Raw genomic sequence first — 14,062 nt, 5'->3', positions numbered from 1 at the left:
TTAGAAGGATAAATTCTTGTTTTAGATTTGGATAATATATCAATTAAAAAAACTCAACAACAATTTATTTATTTTTTAGGATTTCACCTAGGGCAGCTGATCCTCCTCAGCTGGCTCCGCCACTAAGCATAGTACGCATCTTGCGTATAATAATACATGTCTTTTTTTTTTTTAATATTATATTAATCAACCCAAACCGGGAATTAGAAATGGTTTACAGAAAATTGAAATTAAACAAAAACCGAAAGAACCAGACAATGGTTTACGGTTCGCCAACAGTGGGAAGTCCTCGATCCCACCGTATTCGCCGACACCGGCACGCCAGCCCATCGCCGGACCTCCGAGCTCGACTCTAACTTTCAATCCGGTCATCAGAGGAACAAGAAACTGGCAGACGAAGGAGATAGTTAAACCCGAACCTCTTCACCGCCAGATCTGTCTTTGTAACGCAGCAACCGATCATCGACCACGCGACCCATCTAGACCCGCGAGCAAGCTCCGAGCCGCCTCGTGATTCCGCTACAGAGCAGCTCGATGAGTGCTCCTCCCTCCGCGATTTACACCGCCGTCCCCGAGTGGATCCAAATCCGGTGAGATCGAGCAACTCGCTGAACGAGTCTCTAAAGCCCACAACCACCACTCTGCCTCAACGAAACGGCTCCTCCACACCTCAGCACCGCCGGAGAAGAAGAAAGGAGCGTTCAATTTCAAAGGTCGCAAACCATCACTGCATTGAAGAGCAACGAGTTACCTAACTAGGAGTCGCCTCTCACGGCGCCGACGAAAAACGCCGGACCGGAGAAGCGACGGATCGAAGATCTGTGAAGGAGGCGGCTAGGGTTTTCGTTGGGAAAGAAAAGGCCTCTCAAAGGCTTTTTTTCTCCAAAGTTACTTACAAAATGTCTTTTAACCAGTATTAACTCAAGGACTAAATGGAATTTTGTTGTCTCCGTAGCTCAAAATACATTCTTACAAGTTACAAGATATATAGTAATTCTGAACTAACTATTCGGTTAACAATATTTATTCTTTTCAAGATTCTTTTTAAAAATTATAGAAACTATTCTTTCTTGACTTATGTCATAAATATTACGAGGCATTTTTTTTCTAGAATACGAGGCATTTTATAACGAGAAAACTTTAAACAGAACTTATAATTTTGATTTTTTTTTTAAAAAATCATTAAAAAAATATTGGAAATTCTAGATTTCAAATCCATAACAAAAAAAAACAAATTATCATAAGAATCTGATACTAAAAATATATAGATTTCAAATAAAAATCAGAAAATTTCAAATAAAAATCAGAAAATTTCTCATGAAGATCGGTAAATGATCTCACTTTCAGTTATTTACATTAGTTATAACTTTTTTACTATGCAAAAATTAGAGTATTTTTTCTTGTTAAAGTAAAATTATGACCTTTTTAGCAGATAAAATGCTTGTTATTAACTTACAGAGTGAATGAATTATAGATAGTTGATACTAAGATTCTGTTTTGGTTTCTATACGAAGTGGGAATAGCGATCATGATACTATAGCTCACAGTAAATAAGTATGTGATGGATATTAGGATATACGTAAATTGGTATCTTATTACAAAAAAAAGGTGGAATCCGCATCGAACACACCATATCTATGATTAGACAATCCTCCCGGAAAGAAGTGCTTGATCCCATGAATAGACGGATAAAATATAATCAAATCCAAATTGTTTACGCGACATACTTATTTTGAATAAATTGACTAAATAAGGCGACATACTTATTTTGAATAAAACTGACTAAATAGGGCGACATACTTATTTTGAATGTTGACAGAATAATTAGGTTGTTTTAGTGACACCACTTGCTAATTTAATTGATCGTTTATAAGAGTTTGATTAAAAAGGCTTAAGATTGTTATGGAAACAAGTGGGGGCCATGTCAAACGCACTTTGCTAAGATATACTCTTCATTATTCGATTTTGTTTTGCTAATAATTCTCGATTAGCATTCCATCATTCTGATTCGATAAGAGGTGAATATTACCAAGGGAATTTTAAAAATGATTAATTGTGTGATTGGAGTAGCCTGACTTTGTTAGCTTTGGCTTTTGAAAGAGGGATTTTTCTACTACTCCAATTGCTCGAATACATCAATTGTTTTCTATTGCCAACTAAAAATGTCGTCGCGATACATATATTTTATTGAGCCATGAAGTCTTTTTCTTGTCGGTTTCAAAATATGAACAAACGAAAGGATTATTGATAATAGATGTATCATATATATATATATATATATATAAATATATCAACATTTGTTATAAAAATGTGTATATATCAAAAAGATTCATCATTCATGTATGATCTTGTTTTTTATAGTGTAGTGTTTTATCATAATTGTGTAATGATTTTGGAGTGTAGTATGACATATTTCAATATGTCTGTCGCCTTTTCCAGGATTTAAGAGTTAATCATTTATATTTTAGATATGCAGTAAATGTTATGTTGTGAACTGGAATTTTAATATGCAGCGAATTCGAAATTAAAACAAAATTATCAATAATAGTTTAACGCACAACGGATGCTAATTTATTATTTAAAAAGTTTTAAACTTTAGAATTTTAAACAGTTAAATTATAAAATAGGATACTACTAACAGTTTAACATAAATACAAACTAGTCTACTTCAATTTTTTTTTTTTTTGGTTTGTGGATTAATGCTTCGGATTTTGTTTGTAAACAATTTGTGTATCTACAACTCTTATGTTCGTATTCATATTTCCATTTTATTAATTATACTGACTGCTCATTTGTGATGCCGTGTCACTGACAAATAATAGGTGGGATTAAGAGCAAATGATTAGTGATATTGCACAATTATACTACATACGTTCATGAACGGATAATTATGAACAACTGAAATTAAAAAGAGAAAATGAAAAGAGAGAGAGATAGAAGCCATAAGCCGCCATTTCCACTTCCCACTCCCACTTTCCACGTCTCTTTTATTTGGGCAAGTTCGATATCAATGCTCGTCTTAATCACCCATTAATATTCTCACATCATTACATCGAAAAAGCATTATTTCGTAATTATAATACTACTAAATTTATTCTGATTCCCTTACTGATTTCCTCTCTGATATCTCAACAATAATTTCCTAAGTACACTTGTTAAACAATGGTTCTCTTTATAATATTAAGTATTTAATTAAGTAAATGAGAAGATGAAATAAGAATAATCTAGTTGAACAGAAAAAGAATAATCTCAACCCTTTCATATTTCGTGCGTGTAAATCTCACTATATAAATTTCTTCTAGATTCGTCCCAAGAGAAAATAATCTTCTAGATACGTTCATTTGTTTACTGCAAAATTCACTAAATACATTTATATATTCCAAGTTGAGCAAAAATAATAATAATATTGAGAAAATGAGCAAAAAAAAATAACAGGGAATTAATATATCAGTTAAGTAACACTCTCCAATGACAGTACTATTTGGTAGAAATCATAACGGCTTAATATAAAAAATCAACCAAAAATAATACCAAAAGTCATTTTGAAACCCTTTTTCTCCTTTACAAAAAAAAAAATCTCCAAATTTGAAAGCTCCTATAGCTTCTGAAGCCAACAAAAAATAAATAAAACTCATAGCTACTCTGTTCTTTGCTTATACCTCACGTTATTTAATATATTATATACTTTATAAAATAAAATAAAATCCTATGTCCTCGGAAAATCTGCTGACTTTTTAATGCAACAGTGAACAGTCACTCCTCCTAGCTATATAAAACCCTAGCTACTTCACACTTGTTCTCAATTCTCCATTTCCCTCTCTTCTTTCTCTCTCCTCTGTTTTTTTTTGTTATTAGAAAACAGAGAATATGACGGTGGTTGTGGAGATTAGAGAGTATGATGCGAGTAAGGACTTAGCCACCGTGGAAGACGTTGAACGGCGGTGCGAAGTTGGCCCAACCGGCAAACTCTCTCTCTTCACCGATCTCTTAGGTGACCCAATTTGCCGTGTCAGACATTCACCTTCTTATCTCATGCTGGTAAAATTACTCAAAACTCCAAAAATTATACATAAAATATCCATTTTCCCTTTGCTAAACAAAAATTCTTTTTTTTTTTTTGCAATCACTTATCAGGAAGAATTCTTAATTTTGTTTATATGATGAAGCTAATATATATATGAACTTAACTAATCAAAAAGGTTCAGACTCTATTTTCAAAAAAGAGGTTCAGACTTTAAAACCAACATAAAACCCTTGAAGTTGTTCAAGCTAAAGCTTGTTAATCAGGAAGAGTTTTAACTCTTTTCTCTAATGATTAGGCAAAAATATGAACTAACTAACCAAAAAAGTTGATTTTTTTTTTTGTTTTTTTTTGTAGTTTGTTTAATTAATTAATGGAAGAAAAAAAACCGTTTTGTAAAAATTTGGAAATTGTAACAGGTGGCAGAGATTGTTACGGAAGAGAAGAAGGAATTAGTTGGAATGATTCGAGGATGTATTAAAACCGTTACATGTGGTAGCAAAACACTCGACTTAACACACAAATCTCGAAACGACGTCGTTACTACCAAACCACTATACACTAAACTCGCTTACGTTTTGGGCCTCCGCGTTTCTCCTACTCACAGGTCCGTTTTACATTTCACTTAAATTCACGTAATTCTCGCTAATCAATCATTTATTCATCACTAATCACGAGTAATTAACGCTAATCACCTCACGTTTTTTAATTACTCAGGAGGCGAGGAATCGGGTTTAAGCTCGTGAAGGAGATAGAGAAATGGTTTAATCAAAACGGCGCTGAATATTCTTATATCGCTACAGAAAACGACAATGATGCTTCCGTTAATCTTTTCACCGGTAAATGTGGTTACTCCGAGTTCCGTAAACCGTCGATTTTGGTTAACCCGGTTTATGCGCATCGGGTCAATATTTCTAATCGGGTCACCGTAATTAAGCTTGAACCGTCTGATGCTGAGTCATTGTACCGACTCCAGTTTAGCACAACCGAGTTTTTTCCTCGAGACATCGACTCGGTTCTCAATAACAAACTCTCGTTGGGAACATTCGTCGCCGTTCCACGTGGCAGCTGTTACGGATCCGGGTTTGGGTCATGGCCCGGTTCGGCTAAATTCCTCGAATACCCACCGGATTCGTGGGCGGTTTTAAGCGTGTGGAATTGCAAAGACTCGTTTCGTTTAGAGGTTCGTGGCGCGTCGAGACTACGACGCGTGGTGGCAAAAACGACGCGCATAGTAGATAAAACGCTGCCGTTTTTGAAGCTTCCATCGATTCCGGCGGTTTTCCGGCCGTTTGGGCTTCATTTTATGTACGGGATCGGCGGAGAGGGGCCATACGCGGAGAAAATGGTGAAGGCGTTGTGTGGTCACGCGCATAATCTGGCGAAGGAAGGAGGATGCAGCGTCGTGGCGGCGGAAGTCGCCGGAGGAGAGCCACTCCGGCGAGGGATTCCACATTGGAAGGTGCTATCGTGCGCCGAGGATTTATGGTGTATGAAACGGCTTGGAGAAGATTACAGTGACGGCTCTGTTGGTGACTGGACTAAATCGCCACCTGGCGATTCCATTTTTGTTGATCCTAGAGAATTTTAATTTTTAAAACCCGAATGAGGAAATTAGTTTATATTAGAAAAAACGAATATTGAACTTTAATGTCAGCTACACTTTTGGGAAATTGAATGATGTAGTAGAATTTTTGAATTAAGAATAACTTGTTCAAAACAGATTCGAAGGTAATAGTTTTATAAGAAAATCTTGGATAAAATATTGTATTCCTTTGAAAGGAATTTGTTTATTTTCTGATTTGCTTTTCTACTTGCTGTTTTAAGTAATCGACAACAAATACACTATATGTTAAATCATTAATTATGAAAAATGGAACTTATTAGCTAATCGATTTTCTTAACTAAATTCGCTCAGTTTTTCTTTTTCCCAATTAATAAAACCAATACAGTACGTGTTTATACTTTATACACAAATTTTAGTTCGATTTTCGGTTAAAATCTTTTGGTTTTGGTTTTGTTTTGGACCATACACAAAGCCCATCACCGAATTTAGTAAGGTCAAGGGCCGAATGTTTCCAATTCAGAAAAAAAGAACCACAAGAAACTCAAGAATCAAGATTAGTGTTACTACAAAAGCTGGTTGATCCGGAAATGAGAAAAAAAGATTCAACAATGCTAAAGATCAAAACTCTTTCTCATGGTACCATTCATCTTCCTCAGTGTTCAAGGTCGTTGTGGTGAGCTCAGGAGTACTGTTCTCTGTTGATGAACCATTGGCTCTAATCTGTTCAAAAAACAGAACTTGCACTATCACTCGCATTGGCAAACGCTCGTTCTGCACCGCATGTTCACACGCTTCCGCTGATAGTTTCCTACAATCCATTAACCCGCATATTCTCTTCTTCTCGCTCTTGCTAATCCCCGAATGTTCCTGAAAATTTCCATAATCAGTATCAAGAATCATTAAGTACAAAAACAAAATAGAGGATTTGGATCTTGTTTTACCTTCAGAAACATGTCAATGGCACGATATAAACCATCATGAGACTGTCTTGGGAAGCTAGAGATTGTCTCAGCGAGAGAGAGGAAGTTTTGGAGAAGGAAATTTGAATCTCTTGATTTCTCGGCTAAGTATCCATCAATGAGCTTTGCAACCGGTACTTTCGAGTGAGTTTTCAGGTCTCGGTTCATAAACTCAATGACTAGGCTCTGCACCATATCTACATCATACATTAAGATATCACTTACTGTTGTCTCTTCAAGCTGCTCGCTGATACGTTTCTTTAACTTCTCTTTCACGGTTTCTTCACACCCAAGAGAGATCGATGCTCGAAGTAGCTTACTCAAGAAACTAGAAGAAACGCTTCCTTTCTCATCAGGGATAAGCTCAATGATTGAATTAGTCAAAGATTTGTCAATGATCTTCACTGAGCCTTTGCTAAAACCAGCTATTCTTCTTCTTGCATAAGCGTGTAACGCTTCTCCAATAACGTTATCAGGGACTTTCCCTCTCTTCTTGATTCCTTCAATGGTTTGTTTATACAAATCTATGTGAAGATCGCATAAATCTTCGACCCACCAGTCTTTTGGAACTGCTTCTTGTTTTCTTACCTTTTGATCAAGCTTCTTCTTCCTGTTGTAAGTGTAAGACCATTCCACTTTGGAGGTGTCTATGGAAGCTGTAGAGGCTATAGAGTCGAGACAACGCTTAACAAGCTTGAGGCTAAACTCATCTGAGCAATTAGGAGAGATATCTCTTGTGGTCTGAAGGACGATTATAGAGTCTTTCCAGCTATGGAAGATAGTTGAGTTCAAGAAAACATCAATCTTGTAAACAAGATTGCTTTTCTCAAACGTTTCATTCATCTCCAAGAACTCAGCTGCGCTACGAGCTGCAACCACATTGTAAGCGTTTAAAGTCACCGTGATTCCGTAACAAAACTTAACACAAATCTCAAAAGCAACAGAACCACCAGGAATCTCTGATATGTCAATCTCATCAATTTGGTGGTTCTTCTTCTCTTCATTGTTTGATGTTGCTATGAGTTTCTCCAGGAATCCACTTTTGGACAGCAATGGAAACTGAAAAAACACACAGAGAATAAACATAAAAACAGAAGGAAGAAAAAAACTGTTCTTAATATGTCTCTGCTTTTGCTTGTCTTTAACGTTTTAAAAGCTAGAGTTGTTCATACCTTATGCAAATAGAATTTGACACTGCCGATGATGACGATAATCTCTGTTTCTAACTCAGTTGCAACATACCTAAGAGCAAAAAACAAATGTCAGTTACCAAATAAAAAACATCAGAGAGACAGGGAGCTAATCAATCTGTTTCTACAGACCTAATATTGTCTCCTTTAGACTGAGATGAATCAGGTTTGGATCCAAGTTTCATAAACTTCATTTTCTTTTCTCTTTTTAAGAACTTATTACACACAAAAGTTTGAAGGTCTTTTAGGCCCAAAAGAGAAAGAAAGCTAAGAATCTGATAGAAGAGATCTACGCTCAATCTTATGATCAAGAAAGCTTAAAAAAGGATATTGAGTTTCTTAAAAGGGTCACTGAGAAAAGAAACATAGTTTATGGAGTCACTCTCATTGGAAACAGATATAAGCAAATATATAATTTACAGAAAAATTAGAGATTCACAACAACACACCCACCAACTCAAGGCTCGAGAATCAAGACACCACGCTTCTCTCTTTTTCTTTTTCTTTTTATTTTTTTCGAAGTGCTTCACACATTCACAGACAGAGAAACACATGAACCTCCTCTTTTTGGTTGCCCATTGTGTAATGTTTTACCTTTTTTAATCAAAAAACCCTAAAGATTCTGATTACAGGAAAGACAAAAAAAAAAACAGAATCCAAAGGTTGCATCTTTGTGATTTGTGGGTGATGAATGAAAAAGACATTTTCAAGCAGTTCTCTCTGTAGTATCAGAATTTCTTGGTAACATTTATTCAAAAGACAAAACGAATCAAATCTTTTTGTATGTTTTCTATAAAGATGGTTTAGTGTAAAGCCAAACATCAGTGGTTCAGAGATCGTTTCTCGATACACAATTAGAGCCAACATATTCTAGTGGATCAAAGAAACCTAAAGGGAAATGAGACTTAAGAAGAAAATTAGAAAACCCTCTCTCACCCAAGCAGAAGCACGTAGACCCAGATGATAAAGAGCCTCTGCTTTTCATTAAAAATGAGAACTTTGTTTGTCAATTTTTGCTTTCTTAAAAAATTGGTAACCAAATGGAATTTGCATACTTATTTTGTTCCTTATGTTTGTAGCCAGCCTAAAGCTGATAATTTGAATGGCTTTAAACATCAGGGCTTTGTGATCATACCCTTCAGATTTCACAATCAGATTTTCTCTAGTGACTCTGGTGAGTAGATGAATGATATCAGTGATAAAAGACTATTCTTTTTCTTACTAAACATGTTTTGAAGATTTTAGTAAATATTGGAAACATGACTTGATTCAACCTGTGTGTTATGCTTTAGTCAACACCTAATTTACATTTCACATTATTTCTTTTATCTTCTATATCATCTACCCTCTTTTCCATCTATTAATTCAATATTTACTCAATTTTTATCTTTTTTTTTTCCGTTATCCAATTATTACAATCACATTTGGCCTATCATAGAAGTGGTTTGTGAACCATCTTCGACCGGCTCGTTATGATCGATTTGGGAAAAAATAACTCCTCTTGCTCGAGCTCCTTTTGCAAGACTATCCGCCCGGACATTTTGAATTCTCGGAATTAGGATAAGGTAAATTCTGAGAAGCTCTCGCGAAGTATACGAAAAGATTTCAATTATGTCATAAAGGACGGCCAATCTGCTGGTGATTCACGCATGCTCACAAGGTCCGAACAGTCGGTCTGAAAATGCACCGAAGTCATCTGTCTTTCTCTCAGGCATGACATAGCCCATAAGAGGCAATCCATCTCGGTGTGAAGAGCCGAGAGGCTTCTACGACATCCCTGTATACCAAAAATCTCAATTTCTCTGCCATCCTTAAAACTCCAACCAAGGCCGCTAACCTGTCTGTGATTGATCCAAGAAGCATCAATCCGGCATATCGGGGTCTGCGGTACCTCGGATAGTGATATCGGGGCCGGAGGGGGGGGGCAACGCCTCAACGTGAGCATCATCATCGTCTTCAGGTTGGTTTGCTAATCTCCAACTTTCTGCTTCCACCTTCGCGTGGATCAAGGTGTCTTCCGGAGAACTTTCTTTCCCATTGAAGATTTTCTCGTTCCTTGCTTTCCAAATAAACCATAGGATCCAAGGATATACATCCTTTTGAGGATCTGTCATGTCTTGCTCTTTTGTTTTCCAAAAGAGAAAACTCATATTTTGATAAATAGAGGTACTCGGGAAGACACCCGGAAGGGACGGAAAGTCCGATAATGCCCAGACTTGTAAGGCCGGGGGACATAAAAACAGTAGATGGTTTATAGACTCCTCAGGATCCCCACAACGAAGGCAACGTTTGTCTGAACCCATATGTCGGTAAGTGAGGTTCTGACATGTAGCAACGCAACCTGATAAAGATTGCCACATAAAGTGTTTCATCTTTCCAGGTGTACGGACTTTCCAAACATGTCATTGTAGGGCCGTGATACTCGGTTCTCTCATCGCTCCAGCTTCCCGTTCTAACTTTGTCCTTCGAATCAGATCATATCCCGACTTAACTGAATAAAGTCTCGATTTGGAATGATTCCATGCGTATCTATCCAAGGTACAGGTACGGCTAGGTCTCAACCCGAGGATAAGGGAGACATCCTCAGGTTGGAAAAATTCTCTAAGTAGGGGAACATCCCATTGCTTTGTATCTTGACGGATGAAGGAGTATACCAAAATTCCCGGGTCCCGGAATCCGATCTGCGGAGCGGCTCTTGGTGGCCGAGCTCTAAGATCCGGGATCCATGATTCGCTCCAAACTCTCGTATTTAGACCCGATCCAATCGTCTTCCTCAAGCCCATCTTCAGGAACGGTTTTGCGGCCATTATACTCCGCCACCCATAGGATGGTGAGTAGACATTTCAGTCCTCTAGAGGATCAGATTGTCTGTAGTATCTGCCTCTTAAAACCCGAGCCAAGAGGGATGAAGGATACTGAATAAGTTGCCATAGCTGTTTAGCTAGAAGGGCTAGGTTAAAGTCTTGTAAATCTCTAAATGCAAGGCCTCCCATATCCTGGGAAATGCAGATTTTATCCCAGGCAATCCAGTGTATCCCGCTGTTATTCTGCTTTGAACTCCACCAAAAATTGGCTATAGCACTCCGCAGTTTATCTGTCACTCCTTGGGGTAATAGAAAACATGACATGACATAGGTTGGAACCGCTTGTGCGACTGATTTTATTTGAATTTCTTTTCCACCTTTGGAAAGAAGTCTTGCAGACCAATTATTGACTAGGTTACTTAGGCGGTCATGAACATAAGAAAACACTTTCCTCTTTTATCCACAAATTTGTTCTGGGAGGCCCAAATACATACCCATGCCGCCCTCCGATGAAATTCCGATGGCATTCTTGATACCTTGCTTCAAAAACGGGTCCACTCTATTCCCGAACATGATGGATGATTTTCCAAGATTAAGTTGTTGTCCCGAGGCTGGTCCATAGGTATTAATAATCCTGAAAATCTCAGCTCCCTGCCGGATATCCGCTCTACAAAAAGGCTATCATCGGCAAAAAGAAGGTGTGAAACCGGTGGACTCGCTTGAGCTACTTTCAGCCCAGAAATACGTTTTTCCTCATCTGCTCCATTGAGTAGTGAGATTAGAGCCTCAGTACACAGAATAAAGAGAAAGGGAGAGAGAGGATCTCCTTGGCACAATCCTCTCGATGGAATGATTTTTCCCTTCGGTTCTCCATTTATAAGGACTTGGTATGAGACCGAAGAAATGCAAAACATCAAGAGTCTGACCCATCTCTCAGAGAATCCTAGCTTGATCATAAGGGCTTCAAGGAAGCTCCGTTCTACCCGATCATATGTTTTACTCATGTCTGTCTTGATAGCCATGAATTCTTCTCTACAAAAGGTACTAGTACGGAGGGCATGAAATTTTTCTTGTGCCAACAGAATGTTGTCTGTAATAAGACGCCTAGCCATGAAGGCCGATTGAGTTTCCGAAATAAGGTTTGGTAGGGTCTTCTTTAGTCTTTTGCACAAAAGCTTAGAAATAATCTTATAGCTTACATTGCAAAGGCTAATCGGTCGGAATTCTGTCATTGCTCTTGGCTTATCTTTTTTAGGGATAAAGCATATATTTGTCTGGTTAAGTCTAGGATCAAAGGATCCCGAGATGAAAAAATCTTTCACCAATTTAACTATGTCATGGCGGAAATTCTGCCAGAATTTTTGATAGAATTTACTCGTCATCCCATCAGGACCGGGGGGCTTTGTCAGTGTTAATATCAAAAAGAGCTTCCCTAATCTCTGCTTCGGAGGGCTCCAAAAGCAAAAGCTGGTTAGAGGTATCTGTAACTTTCTCGGTAATATACCGGAGCGCATTTTCTGGGTCTGAAGGCTGTGACGAGGTGAATAAATCTTGGAAATATTGGGTCGCCACACGTTCAATACCTTTCGCATTCTCCACCCATTTCCCATCGTTATCCTTGAGGGCGATGATCCGGTTGCGACTTCTTCGTTGTTTAGTAAGAGCATGGAAGACCTTTGTGTTCTTATCCCCTTCCTTGTGCCATCGCTCGCGGCTTTTTTGCTGCCAGTAGATTTCTTCTTCCCGGAAAGCTTCACAAAGTTTTCTCCTGATTTCTTCTATTTCCTCTGTCGTTGTGTTCTCATCATCTTGAGCTGCATCAAGTTGGTTTTTTAATTTCTCAATCAACTTGTCCGAGTTTGTTGGGAGAGATTTCTTCCATTTGGAGATGCTCCTGCGACAGTCAGCTAATTTCCGGTGGAAATCTCGACGTGAGATTCCATCGGAAGAACCCCATCCGGAAATAACCGCCTCTTTGAATCCTGGTTTTCCCAGCCACCTTTTATCAAACCTAAATGATTTTTTTCTTTGATGATTATCCACTCGAATCATAGCTAAAACCGGTCGGTGATCTGAACTCCATAATTTAAGGTACTCCACAGAAGTGTGAGAAAATTTAGATTGCCATTCTTCATTTCCAAGAGCTCTATCTAGTCGGCATTTAACTTTTCCGGAGCGCCTTTTTCCAACCCATGAAAATGAGTTTCCTTTATATGGAAATTCTAGCATGCCACAATTATCCAACATAGTCCGAAAGGGAATAAAAGAATATTCTGATCTCCTTCGCCCTCCCCGTTTTTCATGGTTTCCGGTAATATCATTAAAGTCTCCTATCATAAACCATGCCTCTTTTCTAGAGAGACTCATCCGAGTGAGACGCTCCCAGACATGCTCTCGGTTTTTTACAACCGGATCTCCGTAGACGAATGTCATAAACTTTTTTTGTCCGTCTAGAATAGTTTCTACATCTATCAGATGTTCATCCGAATAAGAAATAGAAACCGATGGTTCATCCATATAAAAAAGAGCTAGACCACCGCTTTGACCTCTCGGTTCTACGGTACAAACATGATCATAGCCAAAATATACTTACATATCTTGCAGAAAAGAGCAACTGTTCTTAGTTTCTGATAAAAATAAGAAACGAGGTCGAAAACAATGATAAAGTTCTTCTAGATGTTCTTTTGTCAGATCGGCTCCCGCATTCTGATAATTCTATCCGATCACATTCATTTTAGACTTGTTTTTGGCCTTTTTGGCCCTTCCCAAACCAAATGAAGATTGACTTTCTTGGATTCTGGGCTTTTTGAAGATTTCTATTTCTTTGAAATTTTATTTGTCTTAATTGGGCTTAGCCCAAATAAGGAAGATTATATTTAAATCTTGGGCTTAGCCCAGAATTGAATTAGGCCCGCTACCCAGAAACCAGATACAATTAGGTCAATTTTTTTTTTTTTTCTTTGGCCGCCGTTGACGCGTCTCCGCCGCCACAACAAACACCGCCGTCGATGACTCTGAATGTTGATGAAATCTGGAGATCCGGCGTGTTAGAAACTATCCTGGACTTTGCCGTCGTCGAAAAAGAACCACCCAAATCTTTAGCTTGAGGACACCATTGAAAGTATTACATAGAGATCTCAAAGCTTCCCACGATAATTAGTTAAGACGGTCACGCAACTTATATTGATCTTAGCACAAGGCTAGATGCAGAGAAACTCGCTTTAAGCGGAAGTAAATTCAGTTCCTCAAAGATTGTGGCTTGTTCCTGAGATGAGCATCACCGGTGAGTCCATGAAAAAGAGTACAGAACTCAGAAGAGAAGCGGCAAAGCAGCAAGCTCGAAGGAAGCAAGGGTTGCGCAGTAAAAGCAACGATCTTTGTCTTCACAAGGGAGCAAGGTTTCTAATTTCAGATCTGACAGAAATCAGATCCAGATCTTCCAAGGAAGGAGAAGCAACACAGATCTTTGTCTTCAACCAGTAAAGAACACCGCAAGTCTTCAGCCACGCCGGAAAGGAACG

General features: G+C 38.1%; 3 protein-coding genes across 5 annotated transcripts; 1 reads left to right on the top strand and 2 right to left on the bottom strand.

Annotated features, from left to right (window-relative positions):
* Window positions 1-3,830: 3,830 nt before the first annotated feature.
* LOC18021773 (probable N-acetyltransferase HLS1-like) lies at window positions 3,831-5,772 on the top strand. Its single transcript, XM_006404709.2, has 3 exons — window positions 3,831-4,038; window positions 4,441-4,628; window positions 4,739-5,772. The coding sequence occupies exons 1-3, from the start codon at window positions 3,868-3,870 to the stop codon at window positions 5,610-5,612; spliced, it is 1,233 nt and encodes a 410-aa protein (XP_006404772.1). The 5' UTR covers window positions 3,831-3,867; the 3' UTR covers window positions 5,613-5,772.
* A 414-nt stretch (window positions 5,773-6,186) lies between these two features.
* Window positions 6,187-8,222, bottom strand: LOC18021772 (BTB/POZ domain-containing protein NPY4). 3 transcript variants are annotated; one of them, XM_024158417.1, is made up of 4 exons: window positions 8,187-8,222; window positions 7,720-7,789; window positions 6,530-7,606; window positions 6,187-6,455 (listed from the first exon to the last, which is right to left on the bottom strand). In XM_024158417.1, exons 3-4 carry the CDS (start codon window positions 7,388-7,390, stop codon window positions 6,207-6,209), a joined length of 1,110 nt encoding a protein of 369 aa, XP_024014185.1. In that variant the 5' UTR covers window positions 7,391-7,606; window positions 7,720-7,789; window positions 8,187-8,222; the 3' UTR covers window positions 6,187-6,206. The 3 variants fall into 3 exon arrangements, with proteins under 3 accessions (XP_024014185.1, XP_024014186.1, XP_006404771.1); XM_024158418.1 differs by having other exon boundaries at window positions 8,191-8,198; XM_006404708.2 differs by lacking the exon at window positions 8,187-8,222 and adding an exon at window positions 7,870-7,942.
* A 1,377-nt stretch (window positions 8,223-9,599) lies between these two features.
* On the bottom strand, window positions 9,600-10,544 carry LOC112088211. The gene is made up of 2 exons (XM_024158496.1): window positions 10,280-10,544; window positions 9,600-10,078 (listed from the first exon to the last, which is right to left on the bottom strand). The coding sequence occupies exons 1-2, from the start codon at window positions 10,542-10,544 to the stop codon at window positions 9,600-9,602; spliced, it is 744 nt and encodes a 247-aa protein (XP_024014264.1).
* Between the last annotated feature and the right edge of the window lie 3,518 nt (window positions 10,545-14,062).

The sequence above is a fragment of the Eutrema salsugineum genome, unplaced genomic scaffold (genome assembly GCF_000478725.1).
Source record: "Eutrema salsugineum unplaced genomic scaffold, Eutsalg1_0 scaffold_15, whole genome shotgun sequence".
Taxonomy (NCBI): domain Eukaryota; kingdom Viridiplantae; phylum Streptophyta; class Magnoliopsida; order Brassicales; family Brassicaceae; genus Eutrema; species Eutrema salsugineum.
Note: the sequence above shows the minus strand (reverse complement) of the source record. Positions and strands in the feature narration are given on the sequence as shown.

Coding starts and splice junctions, on each gene's coding strand:
- LOC18021773 (XM_006404709.2), top strand. CDS start 3,868: ATGACGGTGGTTGTGGAGATTAGAGAGTATGATGCGAGTAAGGACTTA. Junction 4,039..4,440: donor CACCTTCTTATCTCATGCTG/GTAAAATTACTC, acceptor AAATTGTAACAG/GTGGCAGAGATTGTTACGGA. Junction 4,629..4,738: donor CGCGTTTCTCCTACTCACAG/GTCCGTTTTACA, acceptor TTAATTACTCAG/GAGGCGAGGAATCGGGTTTA.
- LOC18021772 (XM_006404708.2), bottom strand. CDS start 7,931: ATGAAGTTTATGAAACTTGGATCCAAACCTGATTCATCTCAGTCTAAA. Junction 7,607..7,719: donor TCAAATTCTATTTGCATAAG/GTATGAACAACT, acceptor GTGTTTTTTCAG/TTTCCATTGCTGTCCAAAAG. Junction 6,456..6,529: donor CCATTGACATGTTTCTGAAG/GTAAAACAAGAT, acceptor GGAAATTTTCAG/GAACATTCGGGGATTAGCAA.
- LOC112088211 (XM_024158496.1), bottom strand. CDS start 10,544: ATGGCCGCAAAACCGTTCCTGAAGATGGGCTTGAGGAAGACGATTGGA. Junction 10,079..10,279: donor GTTGAGACCTAGCCGTACCT/GTACCTTGGATA, acceptor AATCTTTATCAG/GTTGCGTTGCTACATGTCAG.